Raw genomic sequence first — 21084 nt, forward strand, 5'->3', positions numbered from 1 at the left:
AGGGAGCTGGGTCTCTTTAGTTTGCAGAAGAGGAGACTGAGGGGCGACCTCATTCATGTTTATAAATATTTAAAGGGTGAGTGTCACGAGGATGGAGCCAGACTCTTCTCGGTGACAAACAATGATAAGACAAGGGGTAATGGACACAAACTGGAAGACATGAGTTTCCTCTTCAATTGGAGAAGAAACTTCTTCTCAGTGAGGGTGACAGAGCACTGGCCCAGGCTGCCCAGGGAGGTTGTGGAGTCTCCTTCTCTGGAAACATTCAAAACCCGCCTGGACGCCTTCCTGTGTAACCTCATCTGGGTGTTCCTGCTCCGGCAGGGGGATTGGACTGGATGAGCTTTAGAGGTCCCTTCCAATCCCTAATGTTCTGTGATTCTGTGAAATTGGTATAACTCAGATCACAGGTACAATATTTATTTTGCAGCTGATGGAGGGGACAAGAGCAGCTGTACGGTTGGACTGTGTGACAGATTGCCTTCTGACCACATGGCTGTCTTGTGAATAGGCTATCTGGAAAGGCTGGCTGGATATTTACAAAAAGCCGGTATGTCTGTGAATGTGTAAAAGAGCACATTGAGGCTCATACAGTGCCATGTACTACAGTAGGCTTGGTCCTGAGGGCAGCCACTGAGTGACCCAGATGTTCAACCACAGTGATGGAGAGCCCATCACCTGTTGGGTCAGTCCTTCAGCACATATTGATGCAATTTCACAGCCTCGCATGCCATCCATTCACAGCTGCAGGCTGATACAGTGGGGGAAGAGAGGAGTGTTTTGTCCCTGCCTCCCCCCCTGACAGCAACACCCCTGCAGAGGAACAGCAAGGGGTGCTCCTCTGTGCTGCCTGTATCTCCCAAGGGGCTGCTCACCAAGAGGTGAGTGCTGAACTCAGAGCACACCAGCCCCACAACAAGTGAGGGTACACTGGCAGTATGGATAATACATCATCAACATGTGTGTGCTATACCAACTTGCATGTTTTTTCTCTAGACTCATACTGTATGAATCAGTTACTAATGAGGCTCATAATAGAGGGTACTATTAAGTGAACACTACATTAATAATGCTGGCAAGGTTTCAAGTCTACAGATGTTATTTATAGTATATGACCAAACAAATATGTATCCCCTTTGAGACTGAGACTCTGGAGCAATTTACTTATTTCCTGTATAGACTAATTCATACAGAGATTCAAGTAAATAGTGCATTTGGGTGCCTTGCTTGTAACTATGCTCTGAAACTGTAGTAGTAGTTAATCATATTAACGTTAAATTTTCAAAGGGTTTGGAAATGTGTATGTGTTTTCAGAGGACTAGATACTATCCCTATGCGGTTCTCATGGATAGATGCATTTTTCTGCATTGTTTCTTTAAAAAAAAATAAAATATTTAAAGACTATAGCCTGCAGTTACATAGAAGAGTTGAAATTAGTAGAAAGGTTAGAAACAATCCAGGAAATAAGGGACTTAGCAAAGCTAAAAACAAACTTTTTAAAAAACCTAAACAAACAAACAACAAAGAAAAGCCCAAACCAAAACAAAACAACAAAACCATATCCTCTCTTTTTGATTTGGTTTTGTAATTAATTAATTTCTCTTATTTATAAAGATTAATTGCCAGTGAGAGAGATTTTTGTAGATTTAAAATACTTTTGAATAATCAATCATTTGATTTGTGATTTTTTTTTCTTTGCTCTTCTAATATTGCAGGTTTACAGAGGCCTTCAAAACTGAAGCAAGATACAAACTCACAAAAGTCTCAGGTCCACTCAGTTGGTTTTCATATGTGTCAGGAGAAATAAGAAAAATTCTATGCAGCAAACTAAGAGTGTCCTAAATTAAGGTGTTTCCATGTAGTGTCTCTGTTTTAGGTCATAATGATGATAACTGAACAACAATAATTTACTTCAGATTTCTCACCTAATTTAAAAACAAAACAGCAGTGACAGTGAATAGACAGACAAAAGCATAGTTTGTGAAAAACCTCTGGTTTTGCCTCTTATTTATTTACTCTTCTCCTTTAAATTCTCAAATTAAAACAGTTGAAAACATTGCATACTGACATGTAAAAACAGCTGACTGTATGATGCCTTAAGAATTTGCTATAAAAATATCACTTACCATTGCCAAGTATCTTCTTATTTAAGTCCACTGTTATCATGCTTTCTTGGATATGAAATAGGCAGCAGAGTCAATTCCCAGCATGTTAAATACTTGACAAAATAATAAATGCTGTGTAACTCCAGAGTGCTGGAATATTTGTCTGTAACTCCTAAGCATTCAAAGTGACTACTCAGTATAACAACTTTTCCTCTGCAGAAAATGCCTTGCTATTTGCCAGCAAATCTTTAATGCTTTAGATTGGGTATTTCCAACTACCGCCCTACTTGCTAGGCAGATGTGTATAAAAGAGATGTTATTTCACTGAATCAACCACTGAGATCGTAACCCTTTTCCTGTACCACAAACAGAAATGTAAAACCTCAGACTTTCCTTTTGGACTTTTACTGACTTGTGTCTGTTGTAAGAAAGCAAAACACAACTAGTCCAAGGGCTAATATATGGAAAATGTGTTAAAGTGTTTTAGAACATCTCATTGCTTCTCATTCCTGCAGTTCACTGGTTAACTGGCTTGTGCTGTGTTTATGTAGTTGCATGGTACAAATACAACACCTAAACTTCTTGCCCAAAGTTGAAATGATTCATTTATTACTTTTTACCCACACCCCGCCCCCGGCCCCCCCCCAAAAAAAAAAGAAAAAAAAAGAAGAAAGAAAACACACAGTGCTCATTTAACCCAAGTGAGTGAAAACGTCTTTCATAACGTCTGCAAGGGCTTTGGGAGGTTTTCCTTTGGTTAATAAAGTCTGTGTAGTGGAGAGAAGAGTTTTGTCTGAGGATGGCAGAAATCAAGCTAAAGCAGACACAAACTAGGATCCTTTCGCCGTGTGAAAAGAAGATAATAGTAAAAGAGGTGCAAATGTTATTCATATCAGATCACTTGAGAGGGATGCATTGTTCTGGGGAAGTGGTTGGAGGCGGGAGGTGGGAGGAGGTATTTTTGTGAGGGTTTGTAAGGCTGCTAGTGCTTTGCTCTCTGAAATGACATAATTGGTCAATGTTTATTTATGTCTTTTTGTGAGGTAATTACTCACCCTAAATAGAAATAGGCTTTCCATCTTCTGAGTACTTACAAATTTTAGTTAATTAAATGTTATAGCCACCGTGGAGCATGCACAAGAGAAATCGTGAGTGTGTGCCATAGTAAGAAGTGGAAAACAGGACTGAATAAAGACATTTCCTCTGCTGCATTTTCTATACTGGAAAGAACAGGGCTACGTGATAAGTCACTATTCCATAGGATGTACCACCCTGATTCCTGATACTAGCTGTGGATCCAGTCACTCTCAGAAAGAGGGGATTACAATGGGTAAACCTTGTTCTCCTGCCTACATCCCAGTCATAATGTAAGTACCTCTGGTGGGACAGTGTTATTCTGCCTTCGTTTGTCATCCTTTGCAGATGGGTATTAGACTTAATCAAATTCTAGCCCTAACAGCTTGCTTTAGGACCACAGCTGGAATCAGCATGTCTAGACTAGCACTGATTTATTCCTGGCTCTCAGACCTATGTACATGCTACTATTCCATATGCTTTCTGTTAGAGAGGTAATAATGCCATTTCACAGCATAACTTTAATTTTTCTTTTTTTCCTCCCTTTTTTATTGTAATTAGAATTTAATTTGCTTATGAAGGAAAATCTCTTGCCTCTGCTCTTGTTAGACTACTATCAGTTCTGCTGAAACAGAGCAAAATTCCAGACAAACAAAATAAAATTCACAAAGGAAACAGTTAAATTTTCTGACTGCCTTCACTGTCACAGAAAAATGCTAAACACATTTGTAAGTTGTATAAAACTGCATCAGTTCATATTTTCCCCTCCTGTTTTCACAACCCAGAACAGCAAAAGGACCTTGTGACATCCTTAGGTCCTCAAGAGTTTAGTAATAACAATAAAAACCCTCAGCAGAAAACAACACTCCACACCCTCCCACTGCTGGGCAAATGAATTTCCCGTTTTCCTCACTTATCCTCAGACTAAACAATGTTAAATTTACAAATCTGACATCTATTTATAGCAAGCACTCTACCCTAGGAACCACAGACATTGGTGTATATCATTGTCCATAATCCACAGGACAGCTTTCAACCTAGCATGTCAAGCAATTAGGATAGAAACCTCCTGCCTTAATGAATATCTAAGCAATATATGCACTAAGACGTGCTATAGCCCTAAGTTAGGTGGTGTGCATGGGGGAAGGGGGGATGTTCCTCTGCTGTAAACCTCTGCTTTTAGTTTTTCTTGTTTGCCGTTAGTAGTAATTGATAATGTCAACAGCATCATGCGCTTCTATCAGCGGTCTGCAGAACATGGGGAAGTGGCCTGCTGTGTAGGTACTGCAGGGTAGGCAAATTAATGCATGTCCAGCAGCGTCGATAATCCTGACAGCAGACACTGAAGGAATTACGCTGGTAAACTGTGCCTGCCATGACAGGAAAGCAGGCTAAATAGCCATGTGTGGAGCAGGGAGTAACTGGTGTGAGACTGTGAACACAGCAGAGAGTAGTTTGGAAATATAAGTGCAGAGCATGAAGGGAAGGAAGGGATTAAAGGAGCAAAGGTTTCAAGTTGGGGTGCTAGGCTGGAAGTGAGTAGAGGAGAGGAAGTGGGTAAAGACCGAATAGAAGGTGCTGGGTACAGGCATCAGCTGAGTCTAAGCTGGATATGACCACTGGATCAGGCCCTGTAGATTGGACTTGGGACAGAAAAGTATTAGTTCGATGAGGAACTGACCCTTTCCCTTTTTCTCTGGAGCAGCAGGAAAATTATGTTAAGGTCTGTGCTTAGAAGAAGCTCATCCACAGTCATTTCTTATCTATTCATCGCAGGAGATATGATAAAGGTCCGTGGCTCCAGCTATCCTTGTTTACAAACTGATGAAGTGAGGAGCAGAGAAGTTGTTTAGAGGAAGAAACAAATAATTTGAAGGTTGTCACAATTCTGACACCCTTTAAAAATCTTTCACTTATAGAAGTTTAGCTATGCCCCTAAATCCCTCTTAAGTCCCTTTTCTGGTTGATTCCTATTTCTTATCAGATATTGAAAGCAAAATAAACTAATCTTAAAATAAAGAATACTTCATTGATGTATTTGATGGTATTGCTATTATTTCCAGTATTATTCTCCAATCCGTCTTTAATACAGCTTGACATCTTGTTTGCTTTTTTGACCACTACTGTTCACTGAGTAGAAGTTTCCATTAAGCTGTCCATAGTAACGCCTAGATCTTACTTGAGTGATTTTGCAAACCATTAGTGTATATGAATAGTTCAAATTGTTCCTTTTAATACACATTACCTCACACTTACCTACACTAAATTTCAGCTGCCATCTTGTTCCTCCAGTTCCTTCCTTTAGGGTTGTTTTTTTAAAAATATGTTTTGGCTTTTCTAAACCATCACGTATAATTTCTCAATTATGCTGTCTCTGCTATTGCATGCTTGCTTTCCAGATGAGTATTAAATACATTAAATTAACCCAAATGTTGGTGTAGTCATGGGATCTCCCCTTGTTAATATCCCTCCCAGCTGAAAATAACCATTAACTTGTATTATTTATTCGGTCTTCACTACTTTATGAGTCATAATATTTTTCTTAGTCCTCAGCTATTCTTTACCCTTAAACATCTTATGCCATTTTAAATATACAACTACGTTATACCTCTAAAATTATGCTTTTGTCCATTATTCTAATGTCGTTATTAAAGAATTTAATGGCAATTGGCTGCTAAAATTCTGTTTGAACAAGTACAGCCAGAGTAGCTGTAGGCAAAGGTAGCATTTACCTAGAGCAGCAGAATGGTGGAAAAGGGAAAATTACAATCTCAATACTCAGGAGTCCATTCCAGTCTCCCAAAAGCAGCGTGGAGTAATTCACTAACAGCTACCTCTGGGCCACCCACCCTCACCATGGCCTTGGATGCACCCTTTGGAAAGGGATTTATGTGCCATAAAGCATCAAGTAGGAACAGCATCCTTACTACTGAATAAAGCATCAAACGAGCCACTCTATGTCCAATTCTGGCAACCACTCCTTTTAGCATAGATGATAACAAGGTGGGAAGAGTTCAGAAAACAATTATAAGAAGTCTGAGGAATGTTTTGCAGTAAGAGACTAAACAATTTGTTTTATTTTCTTCCAGCAGGTTGTTGCAATGCAAATTCTTTGCTGTCTGTGTACATACATTCATGAGACAGAATTAAGAGGACTGGGATGTGAAGGCAGATGCATTTGAATCAGAAATATGGTTAAATGAAAGTTCATTATTAAGGTAATTAGAACTTCCTGGAATGTTTATTATGCTCAATGCAATTCACCACAGCAGCGATGTAATATTTTGTACATAATGGCTAATATTTCGACAGCTAATACTCTCATTAACATTTTATTTCTGTTTAGGTTTGGCTTTGGTTTTGTTTTGTTCAAAATCCTACTCAGCCATTCATATTTTACACTAATGTTCTTCTGGATTGGAATAATGTAACGTAGTAACTAGCAAAATCAGGTAAAATAGATTCAACTCATTAATGGTTTGTTTCCTTTACATAAGTGAAGCTATTAATTATAACTTAAGTGTTGCCCTAACTATTGTACTCGACCTGCAAACTTTACACATATCAACGAATTGTAAGATGTAAACCCCATACACTTTTTATTCCATAACCAGTGGCTTTATCATACCAGGATTTTTTTGCAGTAACAGGAACTATATGAGGCAAACTGTTTTTAACTGTAATAAAAGGTTTTTGGGGCTTTATTGGATTGGTTTTTTAATCTTTAATATGCTCTTTCAAGTGAACTTTATAACTTCAATCAACAAGGGAGAAAAGTATCAACATAAAACTTCATAGACTGTTATTGAAGAATATAACTATGACTATAGTCTATATAGCCATATGTTCATATATAACATTCTATATAACTATTTGACTACTGAATGGCAAAGATGAGCATTGTTTATTTCTGTGGGGAAAATAACCTATGCTCATCTGCAGAAGCTTAATATCCTATTGGATTCTCCCCAGGAACAGATAGCTTTGCAAGTTTAAATAGATTTTGAACAGCTTTAGTTTGTGTTCTTCTTTTCCTCTGTAATTTTGTTTTCATGGATGTGTTTTCTGAACTCTTTAACTCCCTTCATTTCCTATCAGTTCAGTTTCAACTTTGTTTTCCCCCACTCAGGAAGGCTGTCTTAGCCAACGGTGCTGTGATGCTGCAGACACAAGAACTCCAGGTGATGAACACTCACTTCATGACTTACACAGGAGCGTAATTACACTTAATTACACTGGTCATTTGGAAGAAAATTGCTGCCCTACCTCCCCACATGTTAATAAGTTCTCTTTCGTAGAATAGCTTCAAATATGTTTGTGCATTTATTCTGACAACATCTTTCTTTACAATATGAACCTTGCAATATTACAGAAAACCTAAAACTTCTATAGGTTACGTGAACTGACCAAAAAGCCTTCACTACTTGTTGGCTTACATGTAAACTCCTAAACCCAAACAGTTAATGGTTGTGTTGTGTAACAGGCTAAATATGTGGTATAAATCAACTTTGCCTCAACTCTTTCTGTGATGAATGAACATTCTGTTCTCACAAATAATTGCTTAGATGAAAGGGTTGCACACATTAACCATATAGTGCAAATGGTTACTCCCCAAATCCTTGTTAAGCTAATTTCATAGGAAGCAGGAATTTGTGTTGGTGTTTCTGAGTGCTGCATAAAGTCTGGTGTTCAGTAGAAACCATTCACTAGTCCCAGAGTGTGACGCTGTTTAAAATCAGTTAGCACTTAAGGACAAAATTCCACAACCGCCTAACACTGCACAATCAGTTGATATATAGTTAGATGTTAATTAGCACGGAACAGAGGAAAATGTTGAATTACCAGTACTTCTGGAAGCATCAACATTTTCAATAAGCAGTGAGAACACTAAGCTATGTTGTATTAAAGGTCATACATTTTAGTTACTGAGCTAGCTACATGGAACCCTGTTAAAGAAATTGTCATCTGTGTCTGAAAAAAAGAATGTGGGGAAGAGAGAACAAATACAGGGAATTTTTGTCTGGATAAATTGATAGCTTAGACAAAATTGATAACTTTATTAATTCAACATGTGACATTTGGTGCCATTTGAGACCAAATATATGCAGACAACTTTTATAGTAAATTTTAGAATGCCAAGACACTTAAGAACAGTGGCAACATGTTATTTGTAATACTTCTGTGATGTTCTTGTGAGCATCTAATAAACATCCACAAAATACCTCTTACTATCTTCCTCTAGGAAAGAGTTATGCCCATTTAACAGGTGGCGATGCTGATGCACAGATATGGTAAACAAGGGATGAAAAGGCCCATGACAAATGTATGACAAAGTGCAGAATGATAATTACCATTATCTGTATTAGCTAGGAAAATGAAGGAGTTTTGTCTTTGTCTGAAGCAGTGAATGGAGATACAGAGCTCAAACATAGGAGATTTTTGGCCTGGGAAGTCTCTTTGCTCTTTAGCTCTATCTGCTATAATCACTGATCTTGTCCTTCATCCTGGTTGGCTTTCCCCCCTCTAGGCAGTAAGGCAGGATGCACTCCTTATTTACCTTTCAAACTACCCATTCTGTTTAAGAGTTTGAATGCTGACGGATTCAACTAGGCTTGCTTGGGACTTCAAAATATATTTTACCAATACCACAGCAACCTGCTCAAATGATTAATGTTTGTTCAGTTTAAAGTCTAAAAATATTCTAGTGGTCATAAATATGTCTGTACAATATGGTGACTTTTGCCAGAATTCCTGGTTTGATCCAAAGCTGATGTTCCAATAAGAAAGTTTTGAAGACCAAATTTCGACTGCCCTTTTGGTAGCAAATTCAGAAAACACCGTAAAACAAATTAGGCCCTTAACACAGAACTCACGTCACCAAGGTTAGAAGTTTCATTTGTTGTAACTATGACTTATGAACCACACAATAAAGTGATCTAGGTCCTCTACTCAACATGCTCTAGAAAGAATGATCACACTGACTGGCTTAGGAGGAACAAAGACCAAAGGTCATAAGTTGGCCCATCTCTAGGCAACTTCTGAGTTTCTCTGTGAGACTGAGTAGAGGCTGGGGTCAGCTGGATTTGAGGACACAATTGTGCAGCAAGCAGAAAATGCAATGATGGTGAATAAGAAAAAAGTGAATAAGAAAAAAGTGATGGTGAAGCAGTAAGTGTAGCTAGAACGTTTTTTTAATTACCGTGTGATGCCTTGAAGCCATTTATAACCAGACCTGAATATGTCCCCAACTGCTTAAGATTACACTAAAAGAACTCATTAGTTCAGGTAGTTTCAAAAGAAAACAATTAATATTTTTAGATGAGGAAATATTGTTCTACTGCATATGCTGAACTACATATTATTTCTCTGTCAGCATTAATGTACCTAGTGTGTATATGTATACAGTGCCAATTCATTTTTATTTCAACATATATGTATACACATATATATGTATATTTATATGGCAAAATATGCCTTCTTTCATGGTCAGTTAAATTTACTGGTTATTTGCAAGACTATAATACATCTTGGGTGTTCTGGCTAACCTAATGCTGCCAAAATTGTCAGCAAAAAAACCAGAAAATCTGATGAACCTTAAACTTTTCCCCAAAGAACTGCTTAGTTGTTTCTTCAGGATGTAGAAGAGACAGAAAGCCTAAGCAATAGGAGTGGTAGGAAACCAGGGAGAAAGGATAGAAGTTGCTGCCTGATGTGGATTTCACAAACTACTGCATTTAATCTTTTAGAGACCCTATAACAATAAACCATGCTAATAAGCATTTTAGGAGTTTTAAGAGGTTTGTCCGATAAAGGAAAGATAACTCATACTTCAATTCAGTGTTTTGCTTATTCACTAGTTTCTTGCTTTCATTTTTCTTAGGGATTTAATGTTTATGTAAATTGTACAGGTAACATTTTCAGAAACAGTTACATGCCATTTTCAAAAGTGATTTTCTTAGTCAGATTAAGAACTCCAAAGGTATGCACAACCTAATCCCTAACAGTTTTAACATTTACAAGCTGCAGAAACAGCTCTTTGGTTTCTCAGGACCAGTGTCACTTCTACAAATGCAACTTATGCTAACAGTTGGTTAGGTATTTTTAACTAGTATGCCATGTAATTAAATAACTAAATATACATATAAAAATAAATATGGCCATGCATAATTCTTATTCCCTTCTGTGGGTTTGTCAGACCCACAGGGACAGCACTGTGGTTTGTGGGCTCTTCTCCTAGCAACTCCTATTAACGTCAGAATTACTTGGGCAGCTGCATCTTCATACCTCACACTAAGAATTTACTATTTGGCACTATTTTGTGTGTAGATTTCATGTGCCTGTATCTCTGGTTATTTGCACCAAGTCTACTTCACTTTCTCGTCATCTTACAACCACTTTTAATAACAGCTTTGTGCTATTAACTACCAAACTTTTCTACTGTAGTTGTTTGTATTCGGAAAAAAAAGATGAAGATATGATCCCTGCCCCAAGGAGCCTATAATTAAAACAAGACCAGCCTTACAGAAATATATATACTAGCTGGCCTGTAACTGGATGGTCTGTTTAGTTTTGTTTTGACGTACTGTACAAAGCAGGATTTAACAGATGTTGGGAAATTACCTCTCTGAGCTTCTCATATAAACATACAGCAGAGATGCATTTGTATGAATGCATTTCATCATTGAATGTGAGTATTAATGTCATCAGGAATTTTTTAGTGTTTCTGCTCATTCTACTGCACCTTGAGTTCTCCTTGCCAAAAATTATTAAAGCTTCTCAAGAGAAGGCAAGTGACTCTGTTGTAGCAATGCTTTCTAGCATGGTGTTAATGATTCTGTTTTCTTGCATAAAAGGCATTGACTTGCACAAGCCCACCAGCAAAAAAAATTAAGAAAAGCATCAATTGTTTCACTACATACCCTTCAAACACAGTGATGACAAAAAAACCCCACACAAAAACCAAAACAAAATGAAAATGGGTGGGCTTCCCTTGGTCTTTATGGCTTGTCCCTCTCACCAGCAAAGCTGACCTATTCTGCAAATCATGCAGTTGACAATATTGTGGCTGCTTGTATCCCTGCTGAAGTAGCACACATCCAGCAAGGTGACAGGGCTTTCCACTCCTCTTACTCAGGAAATGCCGTTTTGAGGATTAGATTGCCTTTTACAGCTTCCAGGATGAAGTCAAACCAGCTTGAAGAGGGGAGCAGCAAACTGTGGTGTGCCCCTCTCTGTGCTGTGTACAGGCAGGGAAATAAGGCAGATTAGGCAGAGAATGGAGGCAAGACCTGGGACAAAGCCTAAAACAGAACAAAAATAGAAGAGAGGTGTAGCTGGCAAAATGATGTAGAGATTTCCTACACTCTACTGGTATTTAATGTATTTTGCATTTCACATCTGTATTCTTATTTTGTACCTCCCTTAGTTTAGTTTTCATGCATTAAAAAGTCTTGACTGTTTCTAAAACAACAACTATGGTTTAAAAAGAACACACCCCTGCCCCTCTCCAAATTACAACAGACGTGCAATATTAGTTTAGGGCGAGTGGGCACAGATGTTATCAAAATCAGCCTCTTACCTGCCAACTCCACCAAATTTTCCACTGCTTGGATATTTTCCTCCACTGCTGTGTGGAATTTCTTATTGTAATGTTCTCTGTGCTTTCTTTTCTTTTTCAGATGTCTTATCCAGTTACTAAACTTGTATGGGGCCTCCTCCTCTGACCGGCTGTCTGAACTAAAACAATCCTTTCTGACAATCACCGAAAAGAAAAGCAGCTTCTGAAGATACTGATGTAATTAGGGTGAGGGGCCAGGCACTTGTGCTGAGTGCTAGAAGAGCACTTTTTAACCACAGCAGATCAGTAAGTTTGGGCTAGATGACATAGCACAGGAGAAGGGATGTGATGTGATGTGGAATATGAGTTGCAGAAGCACACAAAAGAGAGGGAAAGTGAAAAGGCAGATTTAAAACTGGTTTTTCATTTCCAGCATTACCAATGTGTGAGTTTACTGGGAGGAAAATGCTTCTCTTTGCTGTTTCTTTGAATTCTCTGTACCTCTTCTTTACTTCAATATTGTGCTGCTAACAGATGTCTGCACAGTAAAACATGCAGATGTGAGTTCTCCCTGTGCCTCAGGCCTATGAAAAGTTACATTAGCACGACATTAAATCTGAACTAATGCACCCTGTCCCTCAGCAAAAACTAATAGCTCAGGAACAGCTTCATACTAACAGCTTTCAAGTGGCCTGGAATGGAGGCAAAGTGAGTTTTATCTTCCCACAATGTACTTTGTAAAGCTTTCCATATCAAGTCTCATTTGAAAGAAGCATTAAAAGCTTTCTTAATACATGATTTTGCTCTTCATTGGTATATGTCAAAGTGCTTTGCAAAGGAAGCAAACATCAGTGTTCATATTTTATGACATGCAATTCTAAGACAAGGAAAATACAGTGCCTGCCCTTAGCTACACAGTGGTCAGGTCTGGAGCACGACTCAGATCTCCATTACCCTATCCGCTAGACCATAATCTGTCTCGAACTGACAGTTGCAGGATTGTTCAGATTCTGTGCTAATATTCAGTCCCATAATTCTTTCTATTAAATCCTGGATTTATCAATAAATGCCCGCAACAGCCAAATTAAAAACACTGCAGTGCATTCTATGAGGCCTGAGTTTTCCTAGTTCAATATCTAAAAAATCAAAACAGAATTACGTCAATCTATTGTGGAAATGTGCAGAATTTTAATTTCTGTAAGTTGGAGTAAGTAGTAACAGTGTCCCTATAAAAGCATGCATTGGTTATCACACGGATTTTATATCTTTACATAGGAAGTGAGAGAAAAAGCTCCTAAAGATCATTTCCTCTGAGTGTGTTTTCATTACAAATTAGTATTTCAATTAGCTTTAAGAAGTCGATTGTATGCAATACACAATATTCTATGTGCCTTTTTTGCTTAACTTTATTTTCTAAAAACATTTAAAAATATTAATGACATCTGCTAGTCCAGATTTTAAGCCCAATTTAACTGGGTTAGCGTTTGTGGTATTGTATCAGGTACTCCTGTGGATTTGAACATTTCAGGTTCTTTTACACATGTAGTAATAATTGCAGTTTAGAAAAATGTGGTGCCATCATGTGGACAATATGAAGTGTAAAAAACAGTTTTCAAAAGAAAAAGTAGGTAGCAGATAAATATCTGTATTTGATATCACAAGTCAGCTGAATTATAAATATGAATTATATAAGAAGCTATGCACAAATCTGTGGTTGTAAAACTGTATTAGATAAGAAGAAAAACTGATAATGGAATCAGATATAAAAGATTCAATCCTGTTTATTTTTCAGCAGCTCAGGAAGTCCTTGCCCATGAGCACAGGCTGCTCAAAACACAAGAGTCTCCAAGCCACTTTTAATCAGCACCTAATTGCATTACCTACTTCTGTACTCCTTTCTGTATCTGTTTATCTCTCTGGTTTTCCTCTAAGGCTTTACAGAACTTGTTTTTGTACAGCCTGCATTGCTTCTCTCCCACACAAATGCACACACACTCACACAAGCACCCCTATCCATAACATGAGCCAGCCAAGGCACTCTGCCCACACAGTTTTCATTCCTGCATGAGTTCACACAAAGCTTTGTTTCAGTAATGGCTTTGGTTTAAGGCCTCTTCTTGCTTCTTACGTTTCACTAAGAGGAAAGATGCTTTGCCAGATTCAAAAAGCTATCCCTAATACCAATAAATGTCCACAACAATCAAATTAGAAACACTGCAGTGCACTCACGCAGTCTAAGTTTTTCTAGTTTAACACCTACAAAATCGAAGCTGAATTACGTCAACCTATTGTGAAAACCTGTAGAATTTTAATCTCTGTAAGTCGAAGTAATAACAGTGCCACTATAAAAACATGCATCATTTGCCACACATCACGTTTCGTATCTTTACACAGAAAGTGACAGAAAGAGTTCATTCCTACAGATAATTTCCTCTATAATAGATCTGTGAAGGTTTGCACATGAGGGCTGTGATTCAAAAACTACCCTCTGTCGATACACTCCCCAAAGCACACCTGCATGTCACAGAAGTGCAATCTGTCTCCTGCTTTGAGACTCTGTACGCCAAGTAGCCTATACTGCAATTATTATTAAAAAAAGACAACTTTCCAAAGCCTTGCCAGTGGGTTTGAAACAGACAGTCTACCTGGGTTAGAACTTGAAGAGACAACGTTTGGATCAGTCCCTTCTTCTGTGAAGTTTAGTGGTTTTGTTTTGATAAAACTTAGAAAACTGAAGATTTTTTGAATCCTTTTTGAGAATGCAGATTTATGTAGTATTTTATTCAGAAATTCACTTACTTTGTGCAGAAAGAGCCCATTCTTGTGGTACAGTAAGAAATGGAACATCTTATACATGTAGCTTTAATAAATGGATATAATGGAATGGCACCCATTAAGAAAATTCTCTGTGGTGCTGCTTCGACTTCCATATAAAGACAGGTAACTCTGTGAAGTAATGACATCTGTTTTCCATGTCTTTGCATCTCATGCTTGGTTGATTTTGGTGTATAAGAAAATGTTCCAGCTGAAATTTTTACCAGTTTTGGGTCATTTCTTGTGGATTCTTTGGTGTCTAATTAAGTGTGAACATAAACTGCAATCTTTTTCTTATTGGATAAACTTACAGTGTATCTTATTCATTTTCTACTTTGGCATTTATTTTTATGAAACCTGTGGGGGCTTGATTTTCTTTGACAGTTTTATCCTACTGTCAAACTTGGTTGAAGTTATTATGGATTGAAATATCTGAGAGTGGGAGGCAAATGGATCATGGTGACACATGGATAAGCCTTTCGGAAGTCTCTAGTCTGCATCGCTGTGCTCAGGTTCTTGATTACTTGGCATTTAAATACACAGACAAAGGTAAAAAACTCAATTGACACCTTTTCTAATTAATTCCCATAAATCTGAAGCCAATCTCAAGATAAAGTGACCTCATTTGTGATTTTTTTAAATAATTGGCAACATTGTGCTAGACAGAGTGTAGAACACGCACAACCACCAACTTTAGTTCAGATGAACTGTAAATGTCAAAGTATCCCCTGACAGCTTGCACGAGTGCGGTTTTGAGTGTTTTGGAAACTGTACACTCATCCTTTTTAAGTGTGATACTGGTTTAGTTATGGAAGAATTAGTTAAACACACTTTGAAGGTCAGTAAGGTAATGAAGCTATATTAGACTTCCTGGATTCTGACATCTTTTGCCATTAGTGACCATGAAAATGGGAAAATGAACCCTTCCTGATTCATGAATTTTTGATGTTGTGCACGGTTCATCAAATGTTACTAGTTTCTGCCCACTGTATAACCTTGATGAGTTAATGAGATTAGGCAATATTATAAATGATAGACTTTCATTTCCATTTTTTTAAACAAGCGCATCTAAAACTAAAATATGAACAGAAAAAACAAGATTCAGAATCTCATCAACCTCCATTCATCTTGAGTCTGGCATTTTTATATTCTATGTCTCTTCATGAAACTCATTCTTTGTGGTCTCGCCTGGGTAAGGGCTGGGTCTGTCAAGCATTGTACCATTCTCATTGCTGGGATTTGCTGTAACTATCACCCAGTAATTCTTATCTTCTTCAGCTCTATGGGAGTCCAGGTAAGTGTGACAAACTACTTCATACTCTTTTCCAAAATAAGACCTGCAAAGGCAAAGGGGATGGGCAGGGGGGATTAATATATACACAAATACAGCAAATCTTCATTATCTGTAAATTGTTCAAGGTTTTCTCATGTTTCTCTTTGCTTATTCAGCAATATCCCCATGCATTTTCAAATATCAGACCCTTACAAGGAACACAACAACCCACTTTGTTTCCTATGAATAATTCAGGAATTTGAAGTCAAAGGGAAATGCCACCTTTCTAGCTTCAGAGCTAAAGCAGCCTTATCAGTATCAGACACTGATAGGCCAACTCAGTATGTACAAGCTGGTTAGGTTCTCATCACCATTTCTCCCTGGCTACTTAATAACTCTTTCAGCCTCAAACTTTCACACCTTGTTACATCTTCAAAAACTTGATACAAATCATCAGTCAGATCTTGCTCAGAATTAAAGGAGAAAACAATGGGTAGAGTCCTTAGCAATGCTTAATCAATATTGATTTAATGCAGGCATATTAACCTGAATTGTTGGATTAACTTCAGTTTGTTGAGATTGATTCACATGGACATAAGCAATATACAGTTTTATGCAGTGTGATTTTCTTTAGTTCTCTTACTCTTTACAATTCTTAGTATACCATTTTTTTCTTCCTAAAAAACTCAAAATTGTAACTACTCAAGATAGTAAAAGGGGGAGAACCACCAAGAAGCTAGAAAAGGCTAGAAGCATGACATGATATGAATTAAAAAGGAAAAAACCCAACAAAACAAATGAGGCTGAGCTGACTGTCTGTGGCATCACAATGGCACACATTACAGCCAGGAAATAAAATAAGGGAAAGGAGAATGTGGATTCTGTGCTCTTTTCCATTTCCTTAGTGCATTCCTAAAGCAACTGTCTTGCTTCTTACAGTAATTCTTGATGTTGGCACATTATTGTGCACATTCATGCCAGTTATAAATTATTCTTACCTTACCCAAAAGTTCCCTGGAACAGCTAAGCCCCGATTAGTGTGGCAATGAGTAATAATAATTTTAGAGTTTGCCTAGGGGAAAAAAAATAACAAGGGAAGACAATTGACAGATGTTTCCACACTAATTTTAAATATTCTTATTCAAATTAAATGCTTTTATTTACAGCTTGGTGTAAGCTCGCATTGCTCTGTATCATTCTGAGACTGCTGTACATTGATGGTGAGATATTTTACAACTTATCAGTTCTCAACACAACTGTCTTAACAGCTCTGACCAGCCAAATACTCAGCCCTCAGGTCAGATACATTCTCCTGTCCAGCACATTCCATTCCACTCCCTTGTGTTGGGCACTTAAAATTAAAAAAATAAAAATAATTTAAAAAAAAAATCAAGCAAGAAGTAGAGAGTCATTCCAGTGGCCTGCACCATCAAAGTAATTCTGCTAACAATATGGAGAAATCCATATGGTTTGTGGACACAGCCTACAAATGGACCTTTATATTTTACCAATTTGTAATTCTTTATGTATAACAATTTTTAATCACCCTCATTTACTAACACTGTGAATAAAGAATGTTGTCTTTGATATTTACAAAATTTTAGCTGTGTTTATTAGTGAGCTGATTCATGTAAATTAGTCACCATTCAAGGCTGTAGAGGAACAGTTACATTTGTGATATTCTGATATACAACCAGCACTTCAGGAAGCCTAGTATTTACATGCAACAGGAAAATACTGTATCTGCTTAACGTATTTATGAAACATTAAAAACAACGTTAGGGAAAGCACCCACTTATTCAGATGCTCTGGAGGGTTTTTTAATACTTTTAAATTTTAGTGTGCAGTTCTTCATTAATCATAGCTCCTAATATTAGAAGCAGAATTTAGTGCTCAGGAGAACTGGAAAAAAACAGATTCCAAGTACTGTATCCTTACAACATGATGTCAACCTTTAAAAAATTCTGATAAGAAAAACCAAACAAGTCAACCTCAAAATGAATACCAGAACCTAACAGTTGTATATGCAGATTTCCTGGTTAAAAAAATTACTCCTTCCCTCTCCCCCTTCTTAAAATTACAGGTCAGAACTTACAGAAAGAACCTATGTGAATAAAATGGACACAACTTTTTCTCTAAGTACTCCACCTACTGTTTCAATTAAATCTTTATAACATTTTCTACCATTTTAATTTCTTACAGGAACTGGAAATCCTTCGTATTCAAGACGCAGCTGTGGATCCAAGAAGGTAGCTCGCCAGCAAGTCAAATAGGAAAGCTTATCTGTCAAAAATACTTGCTGAAGGTAAGATTTTTTAGCAGATCTTATAAATGATTTATGGTCACTTGCTAGATATAACTGTAAATAAAAACATATATTAAGGACATTATAAATATAAAAGACACAAGATATGTAATATTAAAAAGTATTTTTCAACACAAAAAAATTCTCTTGGCTCCTGAAAATTCAGTTTGCCATACTAAAGCTGCACACACAAAACCCATAACACAGATTCTGTAGTGTTGATAATCTCATTAAGTAGCTATTCTATATGCAGACTGGTGAACACCAATTTAAAATTGAATTTACATTCCAAAGGTCCAAAAGTGGTTGTTGAGAGGGAATTTTTTTTTAAAGTTGTGGTGATTTATTTTGAGTGCGTAAGTAACATGTAATGTCTTATTTTATTCCCTTGCAGAGGGAAACAGTATTTTAAAAATCTGCTCCCTCAGAATGATGAACTAGCATGTTACTTCATAGACCTACCAGAAATTTATCTTCACAAGAAATGAAATCTTCACCTTTTCATTTATTTAAAGAAAAAGTTAAAAAAAACTCCGGCTAATGATGAATTCCTTCATGATTGACAAGCTAATTTTAATTTCATTTTTACTTTTTTTTTTTTCCAATCTCCTTTATACAGTCATTCTGGCTGACAGTCCCCCTGGCTGGCATACCTGATCTCAGGCAAATTGCATAAGCTTTCTGTGTAAGTATTGCTTATCTTGGTCTATGTATGATTCTGAATCTGTTCTGTAAAGCTAAGATGTTGAACCCCTGTACAGCTTTATATATACATATGTAAGTTAAATGCACACTATCAGTATATGCTACCACTGCCATTGCAACTCTATTAGCTTACCATTTGGTCAGAAAACCCTCCTGTTGTCCCAAGACAGAAGTTTTGTCCAAATCTAATTGGTTCATCTACTGCACCTCCATCAACACTGTTAAAATCGTAAAAAGGAAGAAAGAGACATTCAAATAAACAGCTTTACTGTCCTTTGTTTGTTTTGGTCAATAGTTAGATCTTGTGTCAACACTTTGTATTACGTATACCTCTAAAAACAGGCAAAATATCTTAACTGAAAAGGCATTTCATACTTGACTTAGTGGTTAAAATATTTAACAGAATAGAAACAGACAGTTTTGATTACTTTTGTAATGATGCATTCATTAACATGCAGGGTCAAAAGATAAATCAAATTGAAAATCAATAGGAATTCCACACTGAGGCCCCCTTTAAAATATACTTCATACAAGCATTTGAGAAGTTACAGACTAAAAGCAGAACAGTTTGTGTTTGTCTGTAACTTAAGTTGCTCATGACAAATGTAACTGATGTTCAATAATTTGGCTCATTACGTCAACATGCATGCTGGTATATCCCTATTTCTACAATGAATTCTCTATTTTATATTAAAGAATCACTATAATAAATGTTAGGCTTTCTAAGTTTATTCAGTGTAAAAAAAGTATGTAGCTGATTAACTTTGTTACTGAGGGAGTTGATAGCATTCAATGCAAATTAAGATCAGACAGCAGCTAAGGAAAAATGGTTGCAGTTCTAGAAGGCCTAAATTGTGGTCTTGGAATCAAATTTCTTTCAAACCCGAAGTATTTTGTTCAATCAGGATTATATGGATTAGTTTAACTTTTATGCATTATTATTATTATTGTTAAATACATGCATCAGGCAGACCTTTCCACTATTCACCAGGACCCTGTTTTTCTGTATGTTCTCCCAGAAAAAGCTGGAGTTAAATGTGTCTTTGACAAGAGTGAATATGCTGTTTGGTTAGGGGTCTTCTTAGAGCAACAGAAACACTGCCCACTTCATGTACAGCAAAAGCATTGACGCAGATTTCTGCTTCAGATACCTTATTTGCAGGAAAACAAATAATAATAAGTGCTTTTTAGACATGTTTTGTATTCTACAGCTGAAATATGATTGCATTAAAAACAGCTGCAGTTTACCAAATGATACAGTGAACTCAATTCTGTTTTCACACCAGTTCTAAGCTGATTTAAACTTCCTTGGAATTATTCACAGAAATATGTGGAGCAGAATCAACCTTAATTCATGACTCAAGTTAAAGCCTTTTTCCTAAATAATTAATTAATCTTACTCAAATTCATTTTTATATTAGCAAACTTCTCAAAACAAGATACTGAAAGCTAACATAATAACTGAAAACAACTCAGAATAAAGTACCAAACCTTAAAATACAAAAAGTATTTCGAGCCATGGGCTCCACACTCTTGGTTGCGCTAACTCCACAAGGGGCTTGCAATGATATGGCCGAATGTATGGATATATCATCCAGATTAACTGCCAGAGTCAGCCTGCTGCACTCTCCAGGGTTATTCTCCACCGAGGATTTGTTGTCTGGGTTCAAAAGCATCACGGTGTCTCCAAAATGAACAAATCCATCCTTAGTCACTGACAGTTTTATCTAGATTAAAATATACATATTTTTTACAGAATTATCTGACCTTAGTATCAGCAGTATTTTAGCATATAAAAAGCATAGCATTCTTAATGCTTAAAGAGTACTAAGAGCAGCTATGTCATTCCATATGGAGCCATAGAGTATTGACATAACCTTCTTTAAAAATTACCTTCTTTAAAAGGTTATCTTGAAGTTTATCTATTTTCTGTATTAAAAGTTCTCCTCGTTCTCTTTTATGCATAAAATCCCTTAGACGCTCCTGCTTGCAAAGGAGAGAAGAGGCAGACATATTATCCAGCATTCTCAATCTCAGGTTTAAACCGAATTTAAAGAATTAGGAACGAAACACTGTGAGGTGAAGAGGCAGCCGAGGCTCCCTGGGAGCCAGAGAGGAGAGAAGGGCCTGGTTGTAACCCTACCTCCTCCAAACACGCATCCTCCTTCCAGTTGCCTATGAGCACCCGGGGTCTGTAGGTGGCCATAGCTGCCGCCTAGGCCGCGTGGCGTGCCCCGTCGCTGAGGCGACC

The 21084-nt window shown here is 37.2% G+C and overlaps 1 protein-coding gene across 1 annotated transcript; it reads right to left on the reverse strand.

Moving 5' to 3' along the window:
- Positions 1-15700: 15700 nt before the first annotated feature.
- On the reverse strand, positions 15701-21039 carry LOC104541084 (chromosome unknown open reading frame, human C15orf26). Its single transcript, XM_010185050.1, has 7 exons — positions 20977-21039; positions 20727-20816; positions 20325-20560; positions 18967-19051; positions 18024-18182; positions 16822-16895; positions 15701-15887 (listed from the first exon to the last, which is right to left on the reverse strand). Exons 1-7 carry the CDS (start codon positions 21037-21039, stop codon positions 15701-15703), a joined length of 894 nt encoding a protein of 297 aa, XP_010183352.1.
- Positions 21040-21084: the final 45 nt, after the last annotated feature.

The sequence above is a fragment of the Mesitornis unicolor genome, unplaced genomic scaffold (assembly GCF_000695765.1).
Source record: "Mesitornis unicolor isolate BGI_N332 unplaced genomic scaffold, ASM69576v1 scaffold8225, whole genome shotgun sequence".
Lineage (NCBI taxonomy): Eukaryota > Metazoa > Chordata > Aves > Mesitornithiformes > Mesitornithidae > Mesitornis > Mesitornis unicolor.